The sequence below is a fragment of the Carettochelys insculpta genome, chromosome 8, assembly GCF_033958435.1.
Source record: "Carettochelys insculpta isolate YL-2023 chromosome 8, ASM3395843v1, whole genome shotgun sequence".
Lineage (NCBI taxonomy): Eukaryota > Metazoa > Chordata > Testudines > Carettochelyidae > Carettochelys > Carettochelys insculpta.
Window position 1 is genome coordinate 8,697,260 of NC_134144.1, and position 24,501 is coordinate 8,721,760.

A 24,501-nucleotide genomic window follows, 5' to 3' on the forward strand; every position below is an offset into this window, starting at 1 on the left:
TGGGGTCTGCCTCTCCTATTCGAACCATCCATTATGCTGAATACCAGGGTCTTACTTTTTCATTCATCATTCATTCTGCAAATATGCCCCAATAGCTGTAACTTCCACTGTATAACCTTCTGCAGCGGGTTCTCTTTTGGCTGTATCTTCCTATATAATTCCTTGCTGGTGACCTTCTGTATTCATCCTATTCTCAGGATCTTTCTATAATAACTCTTCTCAAATACCAATATTCTTCTCTACGAATCTTTCATTATCAACCATGTCTTACATCCGTACAACATGCTGCTGAATACACACATTTTCAAGATGCTCAACTTCACTCCTAAGCTAATAACTTTGCTTTTCCAGATGTTATCCACCACCTTCAAACTCGCTCCTGCTTTTGCTCTTCTAGTTGCTATATCCTTCTTACAGTCTAGATCATATGTTATGTTGCTCCTCAGATGTGAACTTCTCTACATTCTCTAGTTCAATCCCATCTACACTGATCTTCCTTCCTATTTCCCTAACTCCAAACACAGTGTTTTTGTTTTATTGATGTTCGTAATCAGCCTGTACTGCTTCCCTTCCTTGTTTAGAACCTGCACCATTTTCACTCCTTATCTTCCTCAATGATAACTATATCATCTGCTAACCCCAAGTTGTTAATTCTTTTCCCACGCACAGATATCCCTTCTATCTCTTCCCTTGATCTTGTTCATTGCTCTCTCTAAATGCATGATGAAGATATTTGGTGATATCAGATCTCGTCTCATACCTCTACTCGTTCTAAAGCAACTCCTCAACTCCCCACAAGTTCTCACCGCTGCCTCCACATTGTCATTGATATCTTTCAACAACCATATCAGTATGCTGTCCACTCCACATGATGTTCCACACTGCTGTACTGATGTTACCCATCTTCTTCTTATTAAAATTACAATATATCTTTCATGTTCTTAGATTTCCCATCATTCGATCCCCGTGTCTTTTTCCTACAGTCCTTTAGCTGGAATCTTGTGTTGCAGATCACCATCTCATGCTCCGTTGCACACTCTAGTGGTTTTTCACCTCGTTGATTTCTTTCTCTGTACACAAATCTTCCCAAGATTCTTTCACAACCTTTGTTATCTGTTCCTACCTTCACATTCCAATCTCTGATGAATAACACATCTCTCTTCAGCATCTCTTCCAGCGTCTTGTCAAGACTTTACAGAATAGCTCAATCTCTTCCTCCATACTGTCCGATATGGGTGCATACACCTGAATGACTGAGATGTTCAATGGTTTTGCTTTGAATCTCCCTACCATCATTCTTGAACTCACTGGTTTGTAACCTAATAATGCTCCTCTAGCTCTTTTGCTAATAAGGAAGCCAACTTCTGCCTCGTGCTTCATTTCGTTCCCTGACCAACTGACTTTGCAACTGCACATCTCTCCAGATGCCAGCCAATGCATTTCTTAAAGTCCAAATACATCGCATCAGTATCTCTTCATCTCCTTCCGAAGCAGCTCTAATTTTCCAGTTGCCCACAGTGTTTGGATGTTCCATGTTCCAATTGATAGCATGAGTGTTAGTTGTAATTTTCTTTCGGTAGCCAACTTATTGACCTAACCCCGATCATTCAATTGGTGTAACGGACCTTGTTTATCCAGGTGATGTCCAAGCCAGCATCTTCTACCATTTACTCATACTGATCAGATTTCATTCATATTGTTGTTTCACAGTCAGTTTATCGTCACTCATCTGACCAACCCTCCATCTTTATCCAGGCTTCGGACTGGCATGGAACCCCCAGAGGCTTCAAGGCGGAGTTAGGTGCACTTTGGCCAGATGACCTTTCTCCTAACAGCTAGCCATAAGGTTATCCTGGATGCCCCCTGGAGCTGCACCTCCATGGCACCCAATATGGTGCTCCACTGCCCCACCACTTTCAATTCCTTTTTGTTGGCTGCTCCGACAGGGGTAGGATGGCGGATATTGGGATGGACATGAACACCACTTCTCAAAGAAAAATAGTTACGAGAAGGTGAGTGACCATTTTTTCTTTTTTCAAGTGTTTGTTCATGGGCGTTCCAAATCAGGTGATTCCCAAGCCAAGATTCAGGAGGCAGAGGCAGAGACTTGGAATGATTGTAGGCTGCATCATCCCTGAACTATTCGGTGATTGCATAGCCAGGCGGCAAATGTATGGATAGAGGACCATGTTGCAGCTCTGCAGATTTCTTGAGTGGGAATGTGAACTAGGAAAGCCACTGATGAGGCATGAACTCTGGTACAGTGTACTGAGAGCAACGGCAGAGGTAGGCCTGCTAGGCTGTATCTTTTCGGCACGTTTGAGGCAACTCCTGGCCATGATTGTGGGGGAACTTCTGAGAATCTGAATGAAAGTGACCATGGACTGAAACCGTGCCAGTGTGAAGTAGGCCCATCAGTGCATGCTGCAAGATGAGCCTGTCATGTGCCATGAGTCTTTAGGTGCTGCCTGAGGTGGAGCTGATGGCACCACAGTGCTATGCACAGAGGAAGGAGCAATCAGCGCCGAGTCTTTTGGCATGTGGTGTGGCTCAGGCTGCAGTGCAGACTCGATGAGCAGTACCTTTAGGTGTTGATCTCTGTCTTTGAGTGTGCGAGATGTGCAACACCTGAAGGTTTTTGCAAATCACACAATGGTCCTGCTGGTGACCGTCTCCTAAAGCATGGAGTATGTGTGTTGTTTCTGGGAATACACTTGCCACAGGAGTGGCAGATGTTGAAGGCTGGAGACCTGGGCATGCCATGATCCTGAGGCATGAGGGAAGAAAAAAAAAATAAAACCTCCCAACTGAAACTTAACTATGAAAAGCTACGACTATAGCCTATAGAGCATTTAACTAGCTACAAGATATCTGGAACAAGAAGAAAGCTGCTGCACTTGTGAGCAAGAGCACAGAGGAGTTCCATCTAAGAAGGAACTGAAATGGGGTGGAGGTTGGGGAATGGTTCGGTTGGGCATTACATTGGGCATCAGGGAGGTGCAACTCTAGGGGGCGCCCAAGCCAACCCTCCTGCTAGCTGCTAGAGATAAAAAAAAAAATCTCCCAGCTACCGTGCACATGAACACCGAATTTGGAATGCACATGAAGAAACACTCAAAGGAGAAGTGGCCTGAGTCAGGTGCACAGGGGTGAAGAATCAGGTGGGCTGGAGGACTAAAGGGAAGAGCCAGGGAAGGTTACAGGACTAGGATATAGACCAGTATCTGCATTAAGGAGGCAAAAGTGGGTGAGAGAGTGGATCTGGCATACAGTGTTATGGCTGGAAACCTTCACATCTCAGTCCTCCAAAGTATGGAACACTGAGATATGAAGATAAATTAATTGTTTTTCAAGCACTTGCATACTGTAGTGGTGAGTGCCACAGAAAAGCCCAGGAGTAAATTAACAATTCTGTCTTCAGAGCAGAGTTGAAATAGTGTGCAGCAAAAAAGGCCTGTACCCACACAGAGAACAACAGGAATACTGAACAGCTGCTCATTAAGTGTGCAGCATCCATTCTGCATACTGAATGAGGCAGAGGTCCTGTCGAAACAATATGATGTGCTCAGGTAATTACATAGAACCAACACAAAAGGGTCACGTTAAGGCATTTTCTAAATTCTGAGGGCTTGCCTTTGCAACCTCAGTACTGTTCTTTTAAGATTTTTGTTCAATTTCCTAGTTTTTCTTTAAACATGTACAATTAATAACTGGATTCTGATACTACTAGCATATCTGCTCTTACTAATCTGAGGCATTCTTCAAACTGCTTGAGATTTTTGTAACCTCTCCTTGGGAGTCTATGAACGTTTAATCGAGGTCAGCACCTGCTACTCCATCCTCCCGGACTTCTCCATCTTCCATCAAGTGAACAATGGGGAGAACAGCTGCACAAATGCACGCTGGGAACACTGCCTGGGGAGGCTGTGGCACATGATGGTTTGGAGTGTGCTCTGTAGTGTGTTCCTCATCTAGAGTACAGAGAAGAATAAAAGGCTTCTGTTAGCCAATGTGCTGTTAGTTCAATCCCTTTCAATTGCAGTTTTCCACCTGTCATTCTTCTTGTGACACAATTCTGTGGTAACTCACAATGAAACATTAGAACCGTAGAGAAACCACATAAGAATGAACAGCAATGTCATAATTCATGGGCCTGACTAGTTCAGAACTTCCTAAGCTTGGAAGCAGGCCTCACAAAAGGCAAGTGTAGCCTGGAAGACTATGAGTCAATTGGAATAAATGAGCACGCTTCATAGGAGAATTGTAAACAAATGCCCGTCAACACCTACCTTCTGCACTGACTGCTGAATGCACTGACCAGACAGAGCCACGACGGAAGGAATAATTCCTGTGAGAAGTACTGGAGGTGCAGGAGGGACTCACAGAGAGACGGCGCGATACCAAGTTGGTAACTTCTTCTACTGACAAAGAAAACAGGAGATGTGAATTTTGGTTTCTAATTCAGCTGACATAATTCTGGGTACCTCCTAGAGAGATGTGTCATGCTACCAAATTGGAACAGAGAAAAATTCAAGTCAGGCGTCTCGTGAAATGCACAGTTTAGAAACTGAACAGATGATCTCAGTCATTTCCCCCATCCCCTGGGAGATAGAGCAGGTCTGTTCCCTAACAAATATTACCCGGTGCTGTGCTTATTTAACTTTCAACTGATTCAGGTGATGCAGTGCCACAGTTTCCATTACATGATTATTTTACATTCTAATAAACCACACTATTAAGTACTTTGTTGTGCTGTAGGCGCAGTCTGGGTGCACTTACAATCCCACCATTCTCTTTGCAGATTTTCCATTGCATATATACCAATGGACATTGTAGGACATCAGCATATTTATGTAGCTGCAATGTGATAAAAGTAATTATTTAACTAATTTTCTTTATTGTTATAACTTAACCCAATGAAAATCCTCAACCAAAAATCTAATTTTTCAGTTTCCTTTATTCTCATACTGTAAGGAGCTGATTGGGCAAGTTGCTGAATGCTGGTAAGCCATACAGTCCCCACCACCTATTGTTCAGTGGGAGCTGAGGACACTCTGTTTCTTGCAGGCAGCACTCAGCATTATAGGGGTCTGGGCCCTTATTACACTAATTATCCATTATGATTTTTATCCTCATTCACTTTTGAATCTTTAATTTTTCACATGGATGCCTTATGCCTGTATGATGCTGTCAAGTTCCAGAAGTGATTCTGAGCCAGCTCCTCTGCGTGATTCTGAGCCAACTCCATTGCATGATTCAAAATGGTGAGGATGTTAAAGAGGGGGAGTGTCTTTCCTACCAATAGCCATCACTTTCTTTCCACAGTGCAACCCTAAGAGCTATTCCATGTTGGAGGCATGTGTTTATTAGTCCTTGGCAGCAGCTCCTGGATCTGAAGCGCACCTTCCTCTTCTTGCTCTGAGCTTGGGGTGCAGGTGGGCTCATAGCAGGCCTCCTGGGTGATGGGAATGGCTGTGATCAGACTGGCTTCCCGGCCTAGGCGCTTCTTTTCTTCCTCCTGCTGCAGGTTCTTCAGGATGTGCTCTGCTCGCTGATGGGAACGTGACACTGCACGGGCTGAAAATGACTTCTGCCAGAAAAGAGAGGAGAAAGAAAGCAACTTGAAGCAATTAGTTTGGTTTTCACACAGCATGTGTTTTAGGCCACTATTATGAGTCACTTGTAACATTTAGCCACTAAAGATACAATCCATCCATTTACACACACAGGCATACACTAAAAATAGGTGTTAACTGAAAAAAGATTCACAAGGAAGCTGTTGTTTGAATTTCTCAACTTAAGCCTCTTGCTGACAAATAAGAAAACATATTAACACTGTATATGTGATGCACACACACTACAATAATGTACTAAAAGAACTCTTGTAAACTGACACAAGAAAATTCAGAGTTCAGATACTTTGTCTTTTGTTAGCTCCCCTTCCCACCCTCTCCTCAACCCCACCAGTACAACTTATCATTAAGTAATAATAATATCCCCTGTAGGGGACACCTTACTTACAGACTGGTCCTCATTAATTGGGTCCTGCACACTCCCACTGCACTGTGGAACCCATGGGGGGTCAAACATTGGCACAGAGGGCATTCCCAGTACTGGAGAGGGCAGGGTGAAGTTTATACTTGGAGGAGGAATCTGAAAGAAAACATGAGGCAAGAAAATTGGGTAGAGGGAAAGTGAAATTTTAAGTGGTGGATTTAAATGCTAATTGATTACTGCTCTCCTGGGTGAGTCTACACTTGCATTCCTCATTACATCACCAGTTGCAATAAGACTCCTTCATTCACCATGAGAAACGGATAATTGAGGGAGAAAATCTTCCAAATTAATCACTTTTACTCCTTAAACGCTACATAATAATTATCTGTGGCATACCAAAATGGTCAATATATAAATCCTTACAGTATTTGTTCAAGAGAACATCTGTTCCCTTGAGAACAGAATCTTTACAAGAAGTTAAAGGTGAATAGACAACTCACCTGGCCAATCTCATTAATCAAAGACAATTATAATTAATATTGACAGAATGGATTTTGCCATCCTCGCTTAGAGCAAGAAACATCTAATTAGCCAAGTCAGTTCCTATATATTTAGTTCAATACATTTAGTTATTGTAACAGGCACAAGATATTCCTGTTAATAAATTCTGGAAATGTTGCATCATCTTCTAATTTCACATTGGTGGGAGAGTATGAGATACCAATTAGTTCCTTCCTGCCGCGCCCTCCCACCCTACCCTGAATTCCATCTTACTATACTATGCCAATCATTTGTGACAATATATTTATTTTCTAATAAGTATTTTTATCTCATCTCCATCCAGAATTCTGTGGAATCGTCTCTGTTTTTATACACTTCTGCTTCCAACAAACCTGGCTACAGAATCAATTTTTTTTACTCGACTCAAATGACTTAAAGCCAGTTCCTTTTCATCATGTCACAAAACATCTGTCCTACAAGCCAAAACTGAAAGAGATGCATCGTGTTTGTTCTCATCTACCTTAAATATCTGTTGAGCGCCCTCCTCCATCCGAGGCCAGACTTGATACCGAAATCTCCAGAGAGTATGGAATTTGAGAACAGCATTCAGTCTTTGCACTGTCTCAGGGTGACGAAATTCAGACATCAGCATATCAGAGACAGCCTCAGGCACTTTCACAGCACACAGTAGGAACATGGCAGCTGCAGAGTGAACATTTGATCAGCTGAGTGTTTTCAGAGTGTATTTGTTTTTAAGATAAAATTGCAGTCAGGTAAGAAAAAAAAAAACCTCTAAAATATACTCCGCAGAAAATCAGATCAGCAATAAAGTTGGACAGCAAAATGTGCTTTGTTCCATAAAATGGAACTGGTAACATTCCACTTATCATAGCCACAACAACTATGCATGAAAAATGTTTTATCAAAGGTGTTTTAAAAACAGAAGATGCTTTTGTTTTAATGAAAATCTCACTAATGATTAGTTTAGAACAAAAAGTTAAGTCCACGTCTCTCTCGTCATTAGTAACATATAAGCAATAGCAGCAGCATTTTTTTTCAGGACCTTCCAACTCAAAGCATTTTACAAATAGGAAAACTGAGGCACATAACATTTTAGTGCGCTCCTGAACTTCACAGGCCCAATCAGTGGCAATTCCAGGAAGAGAAGCCAGATATTCTGACTGTCATTCCAGGATCTTCTTATCCTACTTTACACATTTGCAAAGAGGAATATTCCAATTGTAGACAGAGAGTATCTAAATTACTGGGAATGTCACAATAATGACAACCATTAATAATTTTCAATCTAATAAAAAATGAATGAATACTTAACTTCCCAAAGGATCGGACAGATTCAGAATGCAAATATTTACAATGGTTTCAGTAACTTTTAGATTAAAAATAAAAAAGGGTTTCAATAAAATTTTGGTTTCAGTCCTGCAAGGTCCTGAACAATTCTGAAAGAAGCTGAACATCCTCGCCTCCAAGTGAAATAAGGGGGAATGAAGGGAGTTAAGCATCTCACAGAAGAGCTCTGCACACAAGCCCTAAAGCATGACTGATCAGACCTGAAAATAAGTGGCCTGTAGGCAAACAATGCCAGTGTTATTTAAGAAATAATTGTGTTTTCTTTGCTTTAGCCCTGTCACAATGGAGTTATGATGGTATACAAAAATGCCAACGATTTCTAAATTCTGGTATCTAAATTATTCTTCACATTTAGCCTCCTGGGGATCGGAGAACATAACGAGGAGTTGGGAACCCTGCTTTATATGTCTAAGATACCCCATAATTGTATACACAGCTTCATATTAGTGCTTCCCAGTACAAGTTTGGGCCCTTTGTCCTGAACCACATTGCAGGGATTGAGCCACAAGTAATTCTAGTGTGTTCTAAATCTAATTTTCTGAATTTTATAAACTTACTTCACCATTTGCATTACAGCTGTACTTTGGAACTCTAGTCACAGACCAGAACAGCACAACACTAGTTGCTGTAAAAACACATAGCACGAAAGGATGGTTTCTGCCCCAAAGAGCTTACAAACTAAATCTAAGAGGGGATAAAAGGCTGCAAACCAGAAACATTAAAATTAAATGGGTTAAAATTTGCTGGAGATGTGTCATATTTGATCTCAAGCATCATTCCCGCTCAGAAAGGCTCCCTGTCAGTGATATGAGGGGAATGTAGCTGGATACAAAAGCAGATTTTAAGACTGCCCCACATAGGCTGTGTCTACACGTGCACGCTACTTCGAAGTGGCGGCACTAACTTCGAAATAGCACCCGTCGCGGCTACACGCGTCGGGCGCTATTTCGAAGTTAACTCAGACGTTAGGCGGCAAGACGTCGAAGTCGCTAACCTCATGAGGGGATCGGAATAGCGCCCTACTTCGACTTTCAACGTCGAAGTAGGGACCGTGTAGATGATCTGCATCCCGCAACGTCGAAATTGTGGGGTCCTCCATGGCAGCCATCAGCCGGGGGGGTTGAGAGACGCTGTCTCTCCAGCCCGTGCGGGGCTCTATGGTCACCATGTGCAGCAGCCTTTAGCCCAGGGCTTCTGGCAGCTGCTGCTGCAGCGGGGGATTCATGCTGCATGCACAGGGTCTGCAACTCGTTGTCGGCTCTGTGGATCTTGTGCTGTTTAGTGCAAGTGTGTCTGGGAGGGGCCCTTTAAGGGAGCGGCTGGCTGTTGAGTCCGCCCTGTGACCCTGTCTGCAGCTGTGCCTGGCACCCTTATTTCGATGTGTGCTACTGTGGCGTGTAGACGTTCCCTCGCAGCGCCTATTTCGATGTGGTGCTGTGCAACGTCGATGTTGAACATCGACGTTGCCAGCCCTGGAGGACGTGTAGACATTATTCATTGAAATAGCCTATTTCGATGTCGCCACATCGAAATAGGCTACTTCGATGTAGGCTTCACGTGTAGACGTAGCCATAATGAGGAAAAATTGAGGTACCTGTGTTGTTCTTTTGTTCCACTCTTTGTTTCTGAAGGGAAATCACCAATGCAATATTACTAATCTTCCTTTTAAAAGTACTTAACAATAAGCAAAACAAAGCCTGTTAATGGTGGTTAAAAGCAGCATCTCTGGTCCTGGTCAGCACTTGGAAGCTGCTAGCATTTGCTGCCCAAGTTTATCCTACCTTTTGTACAACAAATTACAGTGGGTCAGTATTTGATTTTGGAGAAATGATGTAACAGCTACCCAAATTGAACTTGAGCACTCTTGTGTTCAAGAAGATTCCCCTTCTTGAATACTAGGAAAAAAATCTGGAAAGGAAAAGCAATTTCTGTTTCCATGGCTGTAGAAATTGAGTCAAATCCTTCGGTGTGCCTGGTATCATACCTAAAGATGGCCAGGCCCTCTAGTACAGCTTTCCCTCTCTTACTTATCTTACTAACTTCTCCTGCTGCGTTCCACATACCCCTCATGCTAGGCTTCAGACAGAGGTGCATTGTCCAGTCAGTGCACCCAATTCCTTCTGTGAAGCCAGCCAGCCAAGGCCACCAGCATCCCTAATTCAGTCCAGGGAAGGCTTCTGAGGATGAGACCTGGGCCCGAACCTTATACTCTTTACACACACAGGTTCCCCATTCGTTGTACCACCCACATCCAGCAGCTAGCTCCTTCTTCACAGCAAGCTGCTGTACATCAGTCTCACATCATCCCTTTCCTGTCGGTAGCAGTCAAGGAAATGCTGGAAAATGTAGTCCTTTCCCTGCTCTCTAGGCAGGCAGCTGACCAAGGAACTACAGCTCCCAGAGTACCTTAGGCTCCCAGCCCCCATCACACTCTGCAGGCTCCCAGTGCACAGTGCAGCAGGGAAGAAGTGACAGATATGGGCCCTCCTGATCTTGGGCCCAGTGCCATGGAGCTATTGGTGCCATGGTACATCTGCAACTGGCAGTGGGATTTTGTCATAAGCTACAACCCAGAGCTAGGCAACTGAGTTAAAGCTACACTGCTTTAATATTTAAGGAATAGATAATGTTAGGTCAGGTTTCACCAGGTAGTACTGTTTTTCACAGTCTGACGTGTCACAGCATGGGCATAGCTCTATCAATGCTCCATCTTCTCCTGAGTCATGGGATTTTAGCCAAGGCTGAAAATAGTCTCACAATGAGCTCCAACCCTCAAACAAATTTTAGTTCTGCCCATGGTGAGCTCCCTGTAATTGGCTGCCTTCCTCACTTCCCTGCTTCCTAAGAAAGAGCAGCCAGACAGAGCTTTGCCAGGAAGCAGGTAGAGATCTCTGCCGCAGACTCATTTCAAGAGGTAAGAGGAGTTTGGGTAGGACAGCAGCTGCATCAATCTCATGGGAGAGGAGGGGGAGCAGAAAGAGCCCAGCAGATCAGGAGGACTCCACTTCCTCCACTCCCCTGTGAAAACTGGGTCAATTTGCTCTCTGTTTATCTTCCACCCACCCACCCACCCACCCACCCACGAATCTGTAAGGCCAAGCCTCGTAAGGGGAGGCCAGAGCATAAATAACCCCTAGAGCCACAGGGGGAGCAGAAGTGGACTCCTGGGCAAGTGGAACATCTGAGGCTAGAGTGACACTGATTAATGGGCTGTGAGATAAGCAGATGAGGGGCTTGACATACACACAGTTAATTAGAAGGGTCAGGGATAAGATGGAAGCTCTACCCCATCTGATAGTATTTTAGACACATCTCCATAATATGATCTCAGTTGGGTCCTCCAGCAAGATCTCCAGCAGCATGGACCATTTCATGGTAGGCATCTTGAAAAGTTACCAATATATATATATATATATATATATATATATATATATATATATGGGGTAGTGGGGACAAAAAGGGAAGTTCAAACACCAAAACAGACTAAAATACACCATACCATCTTTGTTTTAAATATCGCAGGATTTTGGACCAATCTCAGGATTTCTGAGCTTTTGGGGTTAGCGACACTGAAGAAACAATGTATTAAGTTTTCTGATGCAGTTTCTTTTGGGGGTAGGGCTGTGGCACACACCAGGGAAGAATGGTCTCTCCTTTAACCTTTCTAACTAGAAAGATGTCTTGGCTGGAATGCCCAAAGAAGAGATTGCCTGTCCGCTCTTTGTGACTTGATGTGTATGGTGTAACTGAAATAAGTTGCCCTAATAACATACCAGACACAGTCAATGATTCCTCCTCCAATAGGCAGCTGATCCACAAGGCCCTGACATCTGCAACAAGTGGGCATTGGGGTGATAATACCAGACTCTGGGTCTGGTTCTCTTACCTGCTGCTCCAGCCATGTGCTCATCCACGCTGAGCAGCAGCTCCCATGCTGCAGGCTGAATGTCCCCGTACATCTCTTCTGTGAGGACAGGAGCTGCCTTAATTAACAGTGACAAAGGCGCTGGAGACAGGCTCATCACCTGCAGAAAATGAAAGTGCCTTTCATAGCAGAGTTGAGTAAATTATTGTTAACAAGTACCATACTCACTGATTTTACCCTTTTATCTGATCACAAATTATCCATGGTCGCTGGTTCTAGCAAATTCCATTAACCTGATATGAGCATATCATTCTTATATATGAGCATATGCCAGTTCACTGTCTGCAAACTGTTCATCTTGACTATCTGCTATTTGTTAACTATGCTGTGTGACCAGTTCTCCAAGCCCTATGTTATTTTTGCGGATCACTGACCCAGTGACTAAAATGTTGATAAAACAGAAAAAAGAAAAGCAAATATAGCAGCGCATGCACTGCTATGTATATCCATGCACAAATCTTCACAAACCCCTATGGTAGCAAATTCACAACTAATTTCTAATTACATGATTTTTATATCCTTTTATTTGAGGCATGAATATACCTAGGCAAAGGCAGAGACTAAACTTCCTTTCCTTTTCCATTGTCCCTTCAGAGTTTTTTAAAAGGGTTAGAATTTGCATGTATTGAATAAAATCTTTGGGTGAGGTTCTTTTAACAGCTGCTCCAGCTCATTCTTTGCCACATCCTACACATTTTAGGGAAACCATTTGCTTCCACAGATGTTACTCGGGGTAGGCACACATTCCAGTTCTTCTCATCTGTGCACAGCTTACACAATCCCTCTTTTTCTCACTGTAAACCCTCTTAAAGGGCAAGGCAGAATCTACCCTAATCAACATGTGGCTGTAGTAGGTGATAAAGCCAATACCTGGTGCCTGATGTATTTCAACATTCCAGAGTCCTTCTTTCCTTCCAAGTTGATATCCATTGCCCTCTTCTTCAGAGAGGGAGTTCTCAGGCATGACTTGTCTGAGCACTGAAAAAAAATGGAGTTCAGTTATCTGATGATCTCTGAGGCATCTAATTTGTAAAGCTAGTGAATCTAATTCAAGTGGATTCTGAAGTTGTGGATCTGAAGCTGTCCATACCTTTTGTTCTGGTGGGGTATTCAGCACCCCGTAAGATGACATAGCTAACCCTAATCTAAAGGTTTTTTTTTTAATCTAATTTTAATATTTCTTTCTTTGACAAGATTAGTAGCAATAAGCCATGTCAGAATTTGAAAGCATTCCCTGAAAGTGCCCCAGAATATGCTCATCTAAAGATTACAAGGTTGTTTATTTTAGAACACAAGCATTTTAGAAGGTTAAAATAAAGAGCATATAAATTCCATATCTAAACCCCTCCTAGTGAGTTTACAGCCTACTGCATCAATGCATCAACTAATTTCCTTTCCTCTCAGGGAAACATAAGCAGCAGTGGGTACCCTGACCCAAATTTTCAGCTGCCTGAGAGTCAGACCAAGCCCAGTGACAATGAGAAGTGGGACTTACTGCTGCCAGAAGTCAGCCTGTTTTCAATATTTTGAGCACCATAGTTGCCCCAGCACGTTGTGTGGCTTTAGACTTTATGGAGGCAACCTAACACAGGGGCTCTCCCACAAGGAAGTCACAAACTGGTGCCAAGAGTTGCAACCATTCTGACCTTTTCCTATTGCTAAATGAGAGCATAGTGTCAGCTAGAGACTGGCTTCATGAAGGGGAGCTGCCAGAGTAATCACAGAATGGCAAAGTTTGAGAATCACTGAGCTAATACATAAAAATAAATGTATTAGATGGCAATAAATGGCATTAATCTTTTTCCTATGTAAAGATTCCCATCTTTGTGTGCATGTAGGCACCGATGCCTTGTTGTCCAGTGACAATGTCTTTATACCTATTGTTTGATACCTTTTAATCTTAGGGATGGACTATGAAATGCTATAGCTTAGCATTTTGCACTAAAATTCAGTGTTTGAGCTGAAATAACTGACAGTAGCATTGCAATTTGTGTCACGGGACAGGAAGACAATTTCGTATTGTGATGAACAGTGATTCTGAATCCTTTAATTTGTTTCCTCTGTGCTTTGTTCCATATCATATAATCAACCATTAATCTAAGTGGACAGGCAACTAATCACATATCATTGGGTTGGAAAAGGAGACCTCAGGAGCTCATTGAGTTCAACTCCCTGCTGAAAGCTAAATCATCTAAGCCAGGGCTTCATCAAACTGGGACTTAAAGACCTCTAGGGAAAGAGATTCTACCACCTCTCTAGGTAACCCATTCCATTGCTCCACTGCTCTCCTAGTGAAATAGTTTTTCCTAATATTCAACCTGGAACTCCCCTTGCCCCCCAACAACCTGAGACCATTGCACCCCATTCTGTCATCTGTCACCACTGAGAACAGCCTTTCTACATCTGCTTTGGAACCTTCCTGCATGTAGTTGAAGGCTTCTGTGAAATCCCTCCTCACTCTTCTCTTCTGTAGACTAAATAAGCCCAAATCCCTCATCTTACCCTCATAAATCATGTGTTCCAGCCCCCTAGTCATTTTCATTGCCCTTCACTGCACTCTCCAGTGCACCTGCATCCCTTCTGTAATGGGGAGTCCAACATTGGATGCAGTACTCCAGATGTAGCCTCCCCAGTGCCAAATAAAGGGGAATAATCACTACCCCTAGAGGCTGCTGAACATTCTTTTATATTCAAATTTGACACATGAACACGTGGTTTGAACCAGGATGGGCATTTTCTAGGTCATTATAGGGGCTGTTACGCATACTTGGCTTTATCTAATTCTTGACACCCCCCTGTGCCCCTCTGCTCTCTGATTTGCTCACCTTGGTAATATTTTTCTGATTTGTCAACCTTGATTACTATTTTTGGTTCTCTGTGCCTGTGGCAGGGTGGGGCCAGGAGAGGGGAGGCAGGAGTAAAAAGAGAGCTGAGACAGAACTGGCAACCAGAGTAGGAACAGCTGAGGAGTAGGCTGCCCTAAATCAATCAGGGCCAGCTGATCCTACTCAGGGCTACCTTTATAAGCTCTTTGCCATGCAGGGCAAGGGAAAGGTGGTGAAGGCGAGTTTGGGAGACGAGTGAGGAGAAGGAAGGAGACTGAGAGAAACACCTGGGGCCACGAAAGAGGAGACGAGCCTCAGCAACCCAGGGGACTGTACTGCCCCAACACGGGGGGAGCCTGGAGCCTCACCAGAGACTTGGAGGATCTGGTCAGCTGAAGGAGCCAAACTAAGGAGGGGACTTCCTGCCACGACTACCACTCGACAAAGGGGATACCAGGGAGAAGCATCTGGGGGAAGTGGCCCAGGGAGAGGAGCTGCAGGGGCCAGGGTGAAGTGAGTCAGCCCTCACAGGTAGCAGCTGTCCAGGGTCCCTGGGCTGGAACCCAGAGTGAGCGGATAGGGACCAGGTTCTCCCCCAGACTGTCCCCTGCCCCAACAAGGGTAACGTGGTTCATATGGTGGGGCCAGTGGACTAAACAGAGGACCTGGGACCCAGGAATGAGACTGAGTTCACCACAGCCTTAAATATTCAGTCTCTTCTGGTATGGCTATGATCTGAAGAAGCAGGTCTGTCCCACGAAAGCTCATCATCTAATAAATTATTTTGTTAGTCTTTAAAGTGCTACTGGACTGCTTTTTTCCCCATAGATCTGCTAGCAATGCCCCTACTATCATATCCCAATATGCCATTAGCCTTCTTGGCTACAAGGATGCACTGTTGGCTCATATCTCGCTTCTCATCCACTGTAATCCCCAAGTCCTTTTCTATAGAACTGCTGCTTAACCAGTTGGTTCCCAGCTTGCAGCAGTGCTTGGGATTCCTCTGTCCTAAGTGCAGGACCCTGCACTTGTCCTTGTTGAACGTCATCAGATTTGTTTTGGCCCACTTCTCCAATCTGTCTAGGTCTTCCTGGATCCTATCCCTGCCCTCAAGCACACCAACCTCTCCCCCTAGTTTAGTTTATTCTGTGATAAGGAAATGCAGTGAACTTGCAGAGCAAAAATTTCCACTGAGGGATGATGATGAAATCTCTGCCCTGGTGAGATATGAAGGGAATTTAACAGTGTCAAGGACAAAAATATTTCTCCTTCCAGTTCAGGGGTTGTTATTAACACTTGAACATTTGAATGACTCCTACAAGACTACTATATTACTTGTATTCAGAAGATCTGCATCCAGTCTGGTTTAGTCGGAATGTATATATATATCAGTCAGTTATGGGTCCTGAATGACGGAGGTACTTCAACAGCTGCCACACTTTAAGCACCAGACCAGTTCAAAAGAAGCCAATGAGACAGTCACAGATTTAAAGTTTGTTGCAAACTTGCTGAACTGGGGCTACGCTTTGGGTGACATTCACTATCTTTTTTTGCAGTCTGACATGAAAGACTCCAGCTAATGTATAGAATCTTATAACGAGCTGGTCTTTCACTGTCCCTCTCACCTCCTTCTGCTTTTTGCCTCTCGCCACACTGTTCAGTGCATTGTTTTCTCGGAGTGAATCCGCGGTGTCGCCATACAGAAGTTTGATGGCTCGGACGAGGCGAGCACAGGAGCGGCTGTGGTGGAGGTAGCAGTGCGGGTGGCAGTAATCAATGTGGGTACATATGAAACTCTGCTGGTTGCATAGCAGGATCATGACCTGGAACCCAAAGGGAGTACGTATGAGTTACTCAGAGTACAGGGGTGCTAGGCTGGCAGTGAGAGAATGCCCAAGTTGACCAGCATTCCTCTCACTTCATGTAAAGACTGTTTTGTCACTGACCCAAGTTTAAAAAAAGCAGGGGAGCAGGGTTAGAAACTGTCAAATATTTGACCATCATTAAACGCTGGCAGCCCTATCATAGTTTTGAGTCAGTTCCATTGAAGGAGGAGGTCATTAGGGCTTCTCCTGTTCCCAAAGTAGAAATAAACCCAGCCCCTGGTATGCAATCTATGAAACCTCCTAGGGGCTCCCTGCCCCTGCTACCCCTGAAGGATAGAAGCAGCTCTGCAGCACTTGGGCCCTGGAGGGTGCCCTCAGATCAAGAGGTCAAGACAGGCATAAATAAACCCTTTATTGCTCCAAGTACTTAGAGTGAAATTCCCAAAGCCAACAAAGAAGGGAGGCAAGTGGGGAAGGGGACTCCCACCCTCACTTAGCACACACTTGCCTGTGAGAAGGGAGGTGCTGTACATGAACAACTCCCCTCTTCAAAATAATGCAACTCAACAATGCCAACTCCAAACATTCAAAAATCATATGTCTGACCGCCGTGAAATCGTTAGATGGACTTTAAAAGTATGGGGGGGGGGTTAAATTATATACATTCTAATTTGCATTTCTGCTTTTGACCTTACTTATGTTGTCAATCAGGAGGAACTACGCTAATGTGAATGTGTTACAACAGGGTAAAATTGGAGTGAGATCGGTATCTTATTGCTCACAATGGGTCAGAGTCCATTCCCTTGCTCGTACTGAGCAGTAGCTACTCCCTGAACTGTGGCAGTCAGAATATCACAATTTGGCACTCCGTTGTAGGGTGAAGTGAATAACAACATGGTTGTGCTTAGAAAAGCACTTGAACCTGGTACTCCCTTCAAATAATACTGTTATTGTATTATTTAATGACTGTTAAATAAAGCAGGTTTTTCATGATTTTATTCCACACAGCAAAAAAATCTCCTGTTTATTAGACCTGTTGGTCACTGTATGACACTAACGGCCACATGCATGCCTTACAATTCTCCAAGCTTTTATCTATGTGTACTAAATACCAGACAGGCACAGCCGCAGAAAGGGAAAGACCTGGACTCAATATCCTGGTAGACTTAAAGCAAGTCACTTGGTCTAGCTGAATCTCAGTTTCCCCACCTGCAACATGGAGACAACAACACTGTTGTGTTGTGAAGATAAATAGACACTCAGATGCTGTGGTCATAGGACCATATACCTCACGTTAATGCTGTTCTCTTTCTACGTGAATTGACGGTTTGCAAAAGTACCCGGATTAGGCGCTCTTACAGTAGAGATATGGGGCCCAACTGAGACTGCAGCTCTGCTATGTTAAGTGCCATACACATATCAAGGGGTGATCCCTGGTCAAAGAGCTGATACTCGAAAGAAACAAGACAGACAATTGGTGGGAGGAAAGAAGTATTATCTCCATTTTACAGATGGAGAGCAGCCACTCTTTAACAGCTGCAGCCTACAAACGCTTTAAAGCCCTGATGCTATGCTAATTAAGAACAGTTGCGACTAGAGTATCATAATCATTCATTTGAAAGCCGAAAGTGCTAGGTCTGAGAGCATCTCAAGGGATCTGTACTTACATGCAGCCATGACATGTTTCGATGGTAATTCTCCTCTGTGCCTGTGTTACTCAGCACTTCAGGCTCAATGCTGGGCTCACTTGCACTCCATGGGCTCCCTTCTTCAAAAGAAAAATACCCCAAAATGTAGTCGTTTCTGAAGCTACCCATGTGTTTAAAAGCTAGGGATAGTGCTTGTAAGCCAGAGCAGCTTTGCTAAGACCAACCACAGTACACAGAACCTGTTGTATTACATTGACTGTATTTGGAACCCACCCCCGACTTGCCATTTGCTGGACTGGCAATTACAAGCACCATTCACTATCAATTTGCCAAGTAGTCAGTGGTGAGTACTGTTCCCTTTCTGGGAGCACAGGGAAAGAGTAAAATTGTTGGAAAAAAATGCCTTGCATCACTAAGATGCTGCAAATTGCTGGTTCAATTATCTGCATTGACTTAACTCTGTGGTTAAAAACATCAACAAAAATGCAACCTGAAGTGGAATCAGCCTGCTGCTGCTGCTGCCACCACAAGGCAATCTCACTTATTAAATGTCCATGAAAAGACAACAGTCTAAATGGGGTTGAAAGGGGGAAAAATCCACACTTTATGCACGCTAACGTATAGAACTTGGACAAGAGAGAGAACTCAGACTTGTCACTGAACTGACCCCAGTGTTTCTGGCAGCCACTAGGGGTCTTCCATAATGCCCACATTTTAGAACAGAAGTTGCTTTTGGAGGCATTTTCCCATGATTATCATTAATGGCATGACTTAAGTTAGTTCTGTCTTCGTTTTCTTTTTTAAGAGCATTTATGGTTTGCAAAGGTATCCAGATCAGGAGTTAGTTCTCCTATTTATCCACAAGAGAAGTATAGCCTGGACAAGCCAACAAGGTCAGAAGGGCCTCAGAAGCTGATATGTTAGTTCAGCCTTGGTCATTAACCAATCGTTGACATCTTTGTTGGTTTCCTTATCACTTTGTGCCAGTCACGATGGGGATCTTTTGTGATGTGGAGTTTATTTGGTTTCCATAAAATAAATGTATAAGGACTAATTTTTTGAAGGCAGACATTGTATATAAAATAATTTTATATTCTATTGCACTCTTATATGACATATATGTCTAGAATATTATATGATATTATATATAATATAAAATGTACACACATATACTATCATACAATATAAAATATGCTTGTATACATATGCAATATCTACTATCATGGACAATAAAATATGGAAAATGTGATGATATATAGATATATATATATATACACATATAAAAGACAATGTCATACATATATATTATGCTTTGTAAATGTTATGTATCTATATTATCATATGATTTGCATGTATGTGTCTCCTCCTAAGCACACCATGAATTTGCAGGCAGTCCAGTAAATGCTAGTATTTTAAGAGTCTCTATGCTAATGCTGATATTTAAATTGAAAATCTTTCTATGGAATAGAATTTACATTTCAGTGTGCACCAATGGCAAGGTTTAAACTCTGGCCTTCTTGGATGTTAGTTTATGCAATCCTTGAGGAGGAAAAAGACAGCTGCTTAACTCAGAGAGCTAGAGATTTCTCCTGTTCTAATGCCTCTTTATGTTTATTTATTGTTTCTGGACCTGCTTAATCATTTCAAAATCTGGATGCTGCTTAACAGCCCCACTCCCTTTTTAGCCCATCTCATCTATGTTACCTATGTCAGTGACAGTGTCCCTGCTGTGGGACAGCTGCAGCTCCTCATTCTCAGACTCTGAGTCCTGCCGTGATAACTTGGTGCTCTTTAGGCTGCCGGCCCGGCGAATGCTGGACAGGGAACCCCCCTTCTTCACCCGGAAACTGCGGGTTCCTTTAATCTGGAGCAAGCGGGAGCCTCCTATCCTGATCTTCCTGCTGGAAACTGCATTAAAAGAATAAAAGAGGACTTTTTCCCCTTAATTTCCCCCCATTTTAAAAAAATCCTAGCCCTCCCTTCCCTCCAACTCCCTGTTGTCAGCCTGTATTGCAGCAACTTTATGTCTGACAAGGAAGATGGGCAAGAGGCTCCCTCCAAAGCCAGCCAGCACCACTGCAACTGTATCTATCACTCAGGATGGGATGCTTTACAGGAATGTGCTCAGAAACTTCTTTCCTGGGGACAAGTTACATCAGCTCTGGGCTAATTTATACTTGGGATTAACCCTACTTTGACCACTGACGTCCAACAAATGGGTAAACTGCACCGAGAGAAACCCCAAGCAAAGACGAAGAATGTCACAACTGGCGCTAGTAGAGTTAATTCCCGCTTAAAGTTGCGTAGACTCAGCTGGTGCCAATTGTGACCTACTTTGCTCAGCTTGGAAGTTGCACTTGTGCACATACAACAGCTGTTGTCCACCAGTGGTGGAATGCCACGTGTAGACATGGTTTTCCTGACCCTCCGGCTGACTAAAGGTCTGCAAACCCAGATCTGCCCCTGCAGCAGGATCATCTACTTCATTCAAGAGATTAGTAGCACAGTACGCATTACTTCTTGGAAGTTATATTTGCATAAATACCTATCTTTGCATAATACTCTTCATCATTAGAATGCTTTGAAGGAAGCCACAGCATGTAGTTTCCCCTTCCTCCGGCAAGGCAGCAGCTTTCAGGCACTAAAAGTACATCTACTGACACTTTTTTGTTTCTGATGAGCACAAACATGAAATGGTTCAATGTTCAAAGCACCAATCACTTGCATTTTATTCTCCTCTTATTTCAAAGGCAAAACAATGGCAGCGCATGAGTTCAAATGTTGCAACACTCAGTCATTAAGCTGTTGATCTATTCAGAGAAGAACAAATAAGATCACCTTTTGGTGCACTATAGAGACTGGACTGGTGTAAACCTTTTGGTATAAAACAGGTAAGGAAAATATATAAATGTAATTACATTTGTACTTGAAAAATGAACCTTCTGAGCCTTGAAAATCCCCCTTATTTTCCCAGCTTTAGAACCTCCTACCATGCACAAGACCCTTTTTGTGGCTAACTTCCTACTGATGGAATAGGCCTGAATAAGTCTCCTTTCAGAAGCTAATCAACACAGCTCATTTGTCAACTGGACAAATCATTGTTGAGTGATTTGAGAATCTCTCTCTCAGTGACTGAACTGAGACTCAGTGCAGTTTTCTAGGTTCTGTTCAGTCCCAGCAAAGCTGGCTAGATTTCCCTGAAATGCACAGCTCTTTTGGCACACCTAGCCATATTTTATGAAGTCTGTAGAAACTTCTTAGCACACAATTAGTACATAAAACTTTCTGGGGAGTAAATTAATCTAAACTGGTACATCTATGCTTTGGACCTACCTGTGGCAGATTAGACATAGTAAAATCGTAGTGTTTGCTTAGCTGTTAAGACACATCTGGGTTGACCAATCAAGCAAAGAAACTACCACTCAGGAGCAGATGAAAGGAAAGAAAGGAATTAGTACTTGTCAAAGAAACTGGGGGTAAAGATACTGTCCTTTTGTCACTGCAGGTGAGAAAAAATTAGTTACAGTCACACAACAACAATTTTCAGCTAGACAATGATAGATTCAGAAAGATGTCTTTGTATCTGCTATGTTTTATCTTATGTATATTCCCAATAGAGTAGGCTATAGCCAGAAAAAAAAATTACAAAAATCATATATTTGTTCAGCATATTGCAGTACAAAGTATTTTAAAGCACTTTGGTAGTGTATAAACTGAAATGTAGCCTCTATCCAGGGATCACATTTCACACCTCTAAAATACAGCTGCCTCTGGGTGCAATGTAGTAGCTCAGCAATATTTTATTAGCCCTTATAGCAAGGAGTGAGGATGGATCCCTATGCCCTTTAGAAACAGCACCAGGAATGTATTTAGGCAGAACATACTGGAACAAGTCTTGGGAGACAAATATTTCACATGTGTGTCCCAAAGCTTGTAACAGCACAGTAACCATGCAGGGGCACATCTAATGATATGTTGTCACCACCACCATTTCCTGCAGCACCTAATGTTTTGAGAATGCCTCTTATCCACACACTCTGCCAGCCTAACCTTGCTCTCCTCAGAAGATCTGATGGCATCACAGCACAAAGTGGTTACAGGCAGTTGCTATGGAAGTCTTTTTAAAATTTAAAGTTGTATCCATCTAAATCATAAGGAATGTCTCATCCTGATTTATTTGGCAATGTCAAATTCTGGGGATTTGTGCATTCTGTGGCTGCTAACAAGAGTCACGTAGAAAAGGATGTAGGTTATATGCGAAATATTCAAGATGACTTTAACAGGGTTCAAAAAGAACTAAATAAATATATGGAGGATAGGTCAACCAGTGGCTATTAATCAGGACAGGGTGGAATAGAATCTTTGTCAGAAGCTAGGAATAGGAAACTGGAGATGGATCACTTGGTAGCTGCCTGTTCTGTTCATTCCCTCTGGGGTGCCTATCACTGGCCACTGTTAGGGGACAGGAAGCTATGCTAGATGGATCCTTGATCTGAGCCAGTATGACCATTCTTATGTTCTATCTGCAGCTTGATGGGAAGCTGCCTTCACTGTGAGTAGCTGTGCAATTCCATACACCTTTGCAAGCAGTATTACACATGACTTTTGGAAACAATACCCATATGCAGCGCTCTTTTTGTGGAAAAAAAAAAAAGAAGAGTTGCTGGTGTTCAGATGGCTCCCTACCTGTCCTCCAGTCAGTCCTGAAGCTGGGGCTGCCGAGGTGAAGATACTCAGCACTGGCAAGTCCCAGCACAAAAAAAGCACTGCATATATGAATGTATCTACTTGTGCATGGAATCATTACAGCTCCTCATGAACATGAATGGAATACAGGCCTGATCCAAAGCCCTTAATATCCAAGGTAAATCTCATGGCTGACTTCAAAAGTAAGCGACAACTCTGGATACTGTTGGTGCTGCATTGTTTAGCACACAAGTATAATTTTTCATAAGATCAAAAATCGTAAGTTCCATCCCTTTAGAAACATTGTTACAGAATTTTTACATGTCTTTTATGAAAGAAATTTTATACAGTTTGCTTTGCAAATGTTCTAAGCTAAAACACGAACTGGACCATCAACAGGTAACTGTCCAGAGTATTCAGTCTCTAATGTCAAATAACTACTGACTGTATATTGTATTGCAACACTTGTACCATCAGATATTATGGGGGGGTTGCATGAGATGGTTTCAAAACAGAAAACATTCTGCTGCCCTCAGCAAACACAGTGAGCTTGAGCTTTGCTTTTACAGTACACAATATGTTGATAATATTAACTTGTTAGCCATCCAGAGCCACATAGATATGTGTTTTTCATGTGGTAGTAAAGAACCGAAAGAGGTCAGGCATTAAATCACTAATTCTGCTAAATGCCATGACCTTTGAATAAGTATGGATTTTTACAGAAGGGTCCAATCTTTCAGCCCATGTGTGGTTTTTATCCCACACTGAAGAATACTATCTGAAAATGAAAAAATCAGATCAAATACTGATACTTCTAACCAGCGTTCCCTGTAAGCGGAGCGCTTGGGCAGTTGGCCAGGAGACATTCAGGTGCTGCACCCAGCTGATTAGCACAGTGCCCACAGCCAACCACAGCCAGCAGCATGTGTTTCTATTGGTGGTACACATCCACCCATGCCTTGGTGCACATCACAAACTTTATTCTGCCCAGGGATGAAAAAAATTATAGGGAACACTCCTTCTAACTGAGTATTAACCAAACGGTACCACTGTTTTTATACCGTTTGCTTTTTAGAACCCCTGTTCTGTTAATAGCATTATCCTGATGACTTAGAAATCCTTGCTTTTCACACATAGCACGTGCAACATTGCTTTTGAAAGGTGCTCAAAAATTATTCAAGCCATGTGGCTCTATGGCTTCCTGTTTTTAACACAGTCTACAGAAATGAAGAGACATAAAATACATCATCACATAACAAGCCTGAGAACATGAAAGCTTCACTCTGCCGACAAACCTTTCTTCTCTTCGCAGCCGGTGTCAGATTTGAGGGTATGGCTGCTGCTGTGCAATGAGTCTTTCGAATCTTCATTTTCATCCAGAATCCCAGCAAAACTGATCTTCCTTTCATACCTGTGTCTGTCCAGCTCAGGGTCCAAACGCAACCTGCAGCTCTCCAGATCCTGTAACATCATGTGGAAAACAGAAATGTGAAAAGCAAGAAATGCCCTCAAATGGGAATCCTCTTTCTAAATTTTCACTCTACCTAATCTCTTCACCTCTAACCTACACTGACACACATTCAAATCCCAATTGAATTTGGATCTCAACTACTGTATACTCAATGTAAGAAGATATTGTTATGCTGGAATATATCAATAGCTACCATCAATTGGACCTTTGATCTATAGGCAATCTGATTAAAGATGATCAGTGTGCTAAGTCC

The 24,501-nt window shown here is 42.9% G+C and overlaps 1 protein-coding gene across 3 annotated transcripts in view; it reads right to left on the reverse strand.

Moving 5' to 3' along the window:
• The window catches only part of UNC80 (unc-80 homolog, NALCN channel complex subunit), a 181,778-nt gene that overhangs the window by 61,652 nt on the left and 95,625 nt on the right, over positions 1-24,501 (reverse strand). For 2 of the 3 annotated variants that reach the window (XM_075000740.1, XM_075000739.1), the window contains exons 26-35: positions 24,073-24,238; positions 18,110-18,210; positions 16,242-16,439; positions 12,662-12,769; positions 11,753-11,891; positions 7,019-7,200; positions 6,022-6,153; positions 5,404-5,590; positions 4,290-4,421; positions 3,828-3,971 (exon numbers count right to left, since the gene is read on the reverse strand). In XM_075000740.1, the coding sequence (XP_074856841.1) occupies positions 3,828-3,971; positions 4,290-4,421; positions 5,404-5,590; positions 6,022-6,153; positions 7,019-7,200; positions 11,753-11,891; positions 12,662-12,769; positions 16,242-16,439; positions 18,110-18,210; positions 24,073-24,238 (1,489 nt within the window). Of the gene's footprint in view, positions 1-3,827; positions 3,972-4,289; positions 4,422-5,403; positions 5,591-6,021; positions 6,154-7,018; positions 7,201-11,752; positions 11,892-12,661; positions 12,770-16,241; positions 16,440-18,109; positions 18,211-19,795; positions 20,000-24,072; positions 24,239-24,501 lie in introns of all 3 variants that reach the window. The other variant, XM_075000738.1, reaches the window with a different exon arrangement.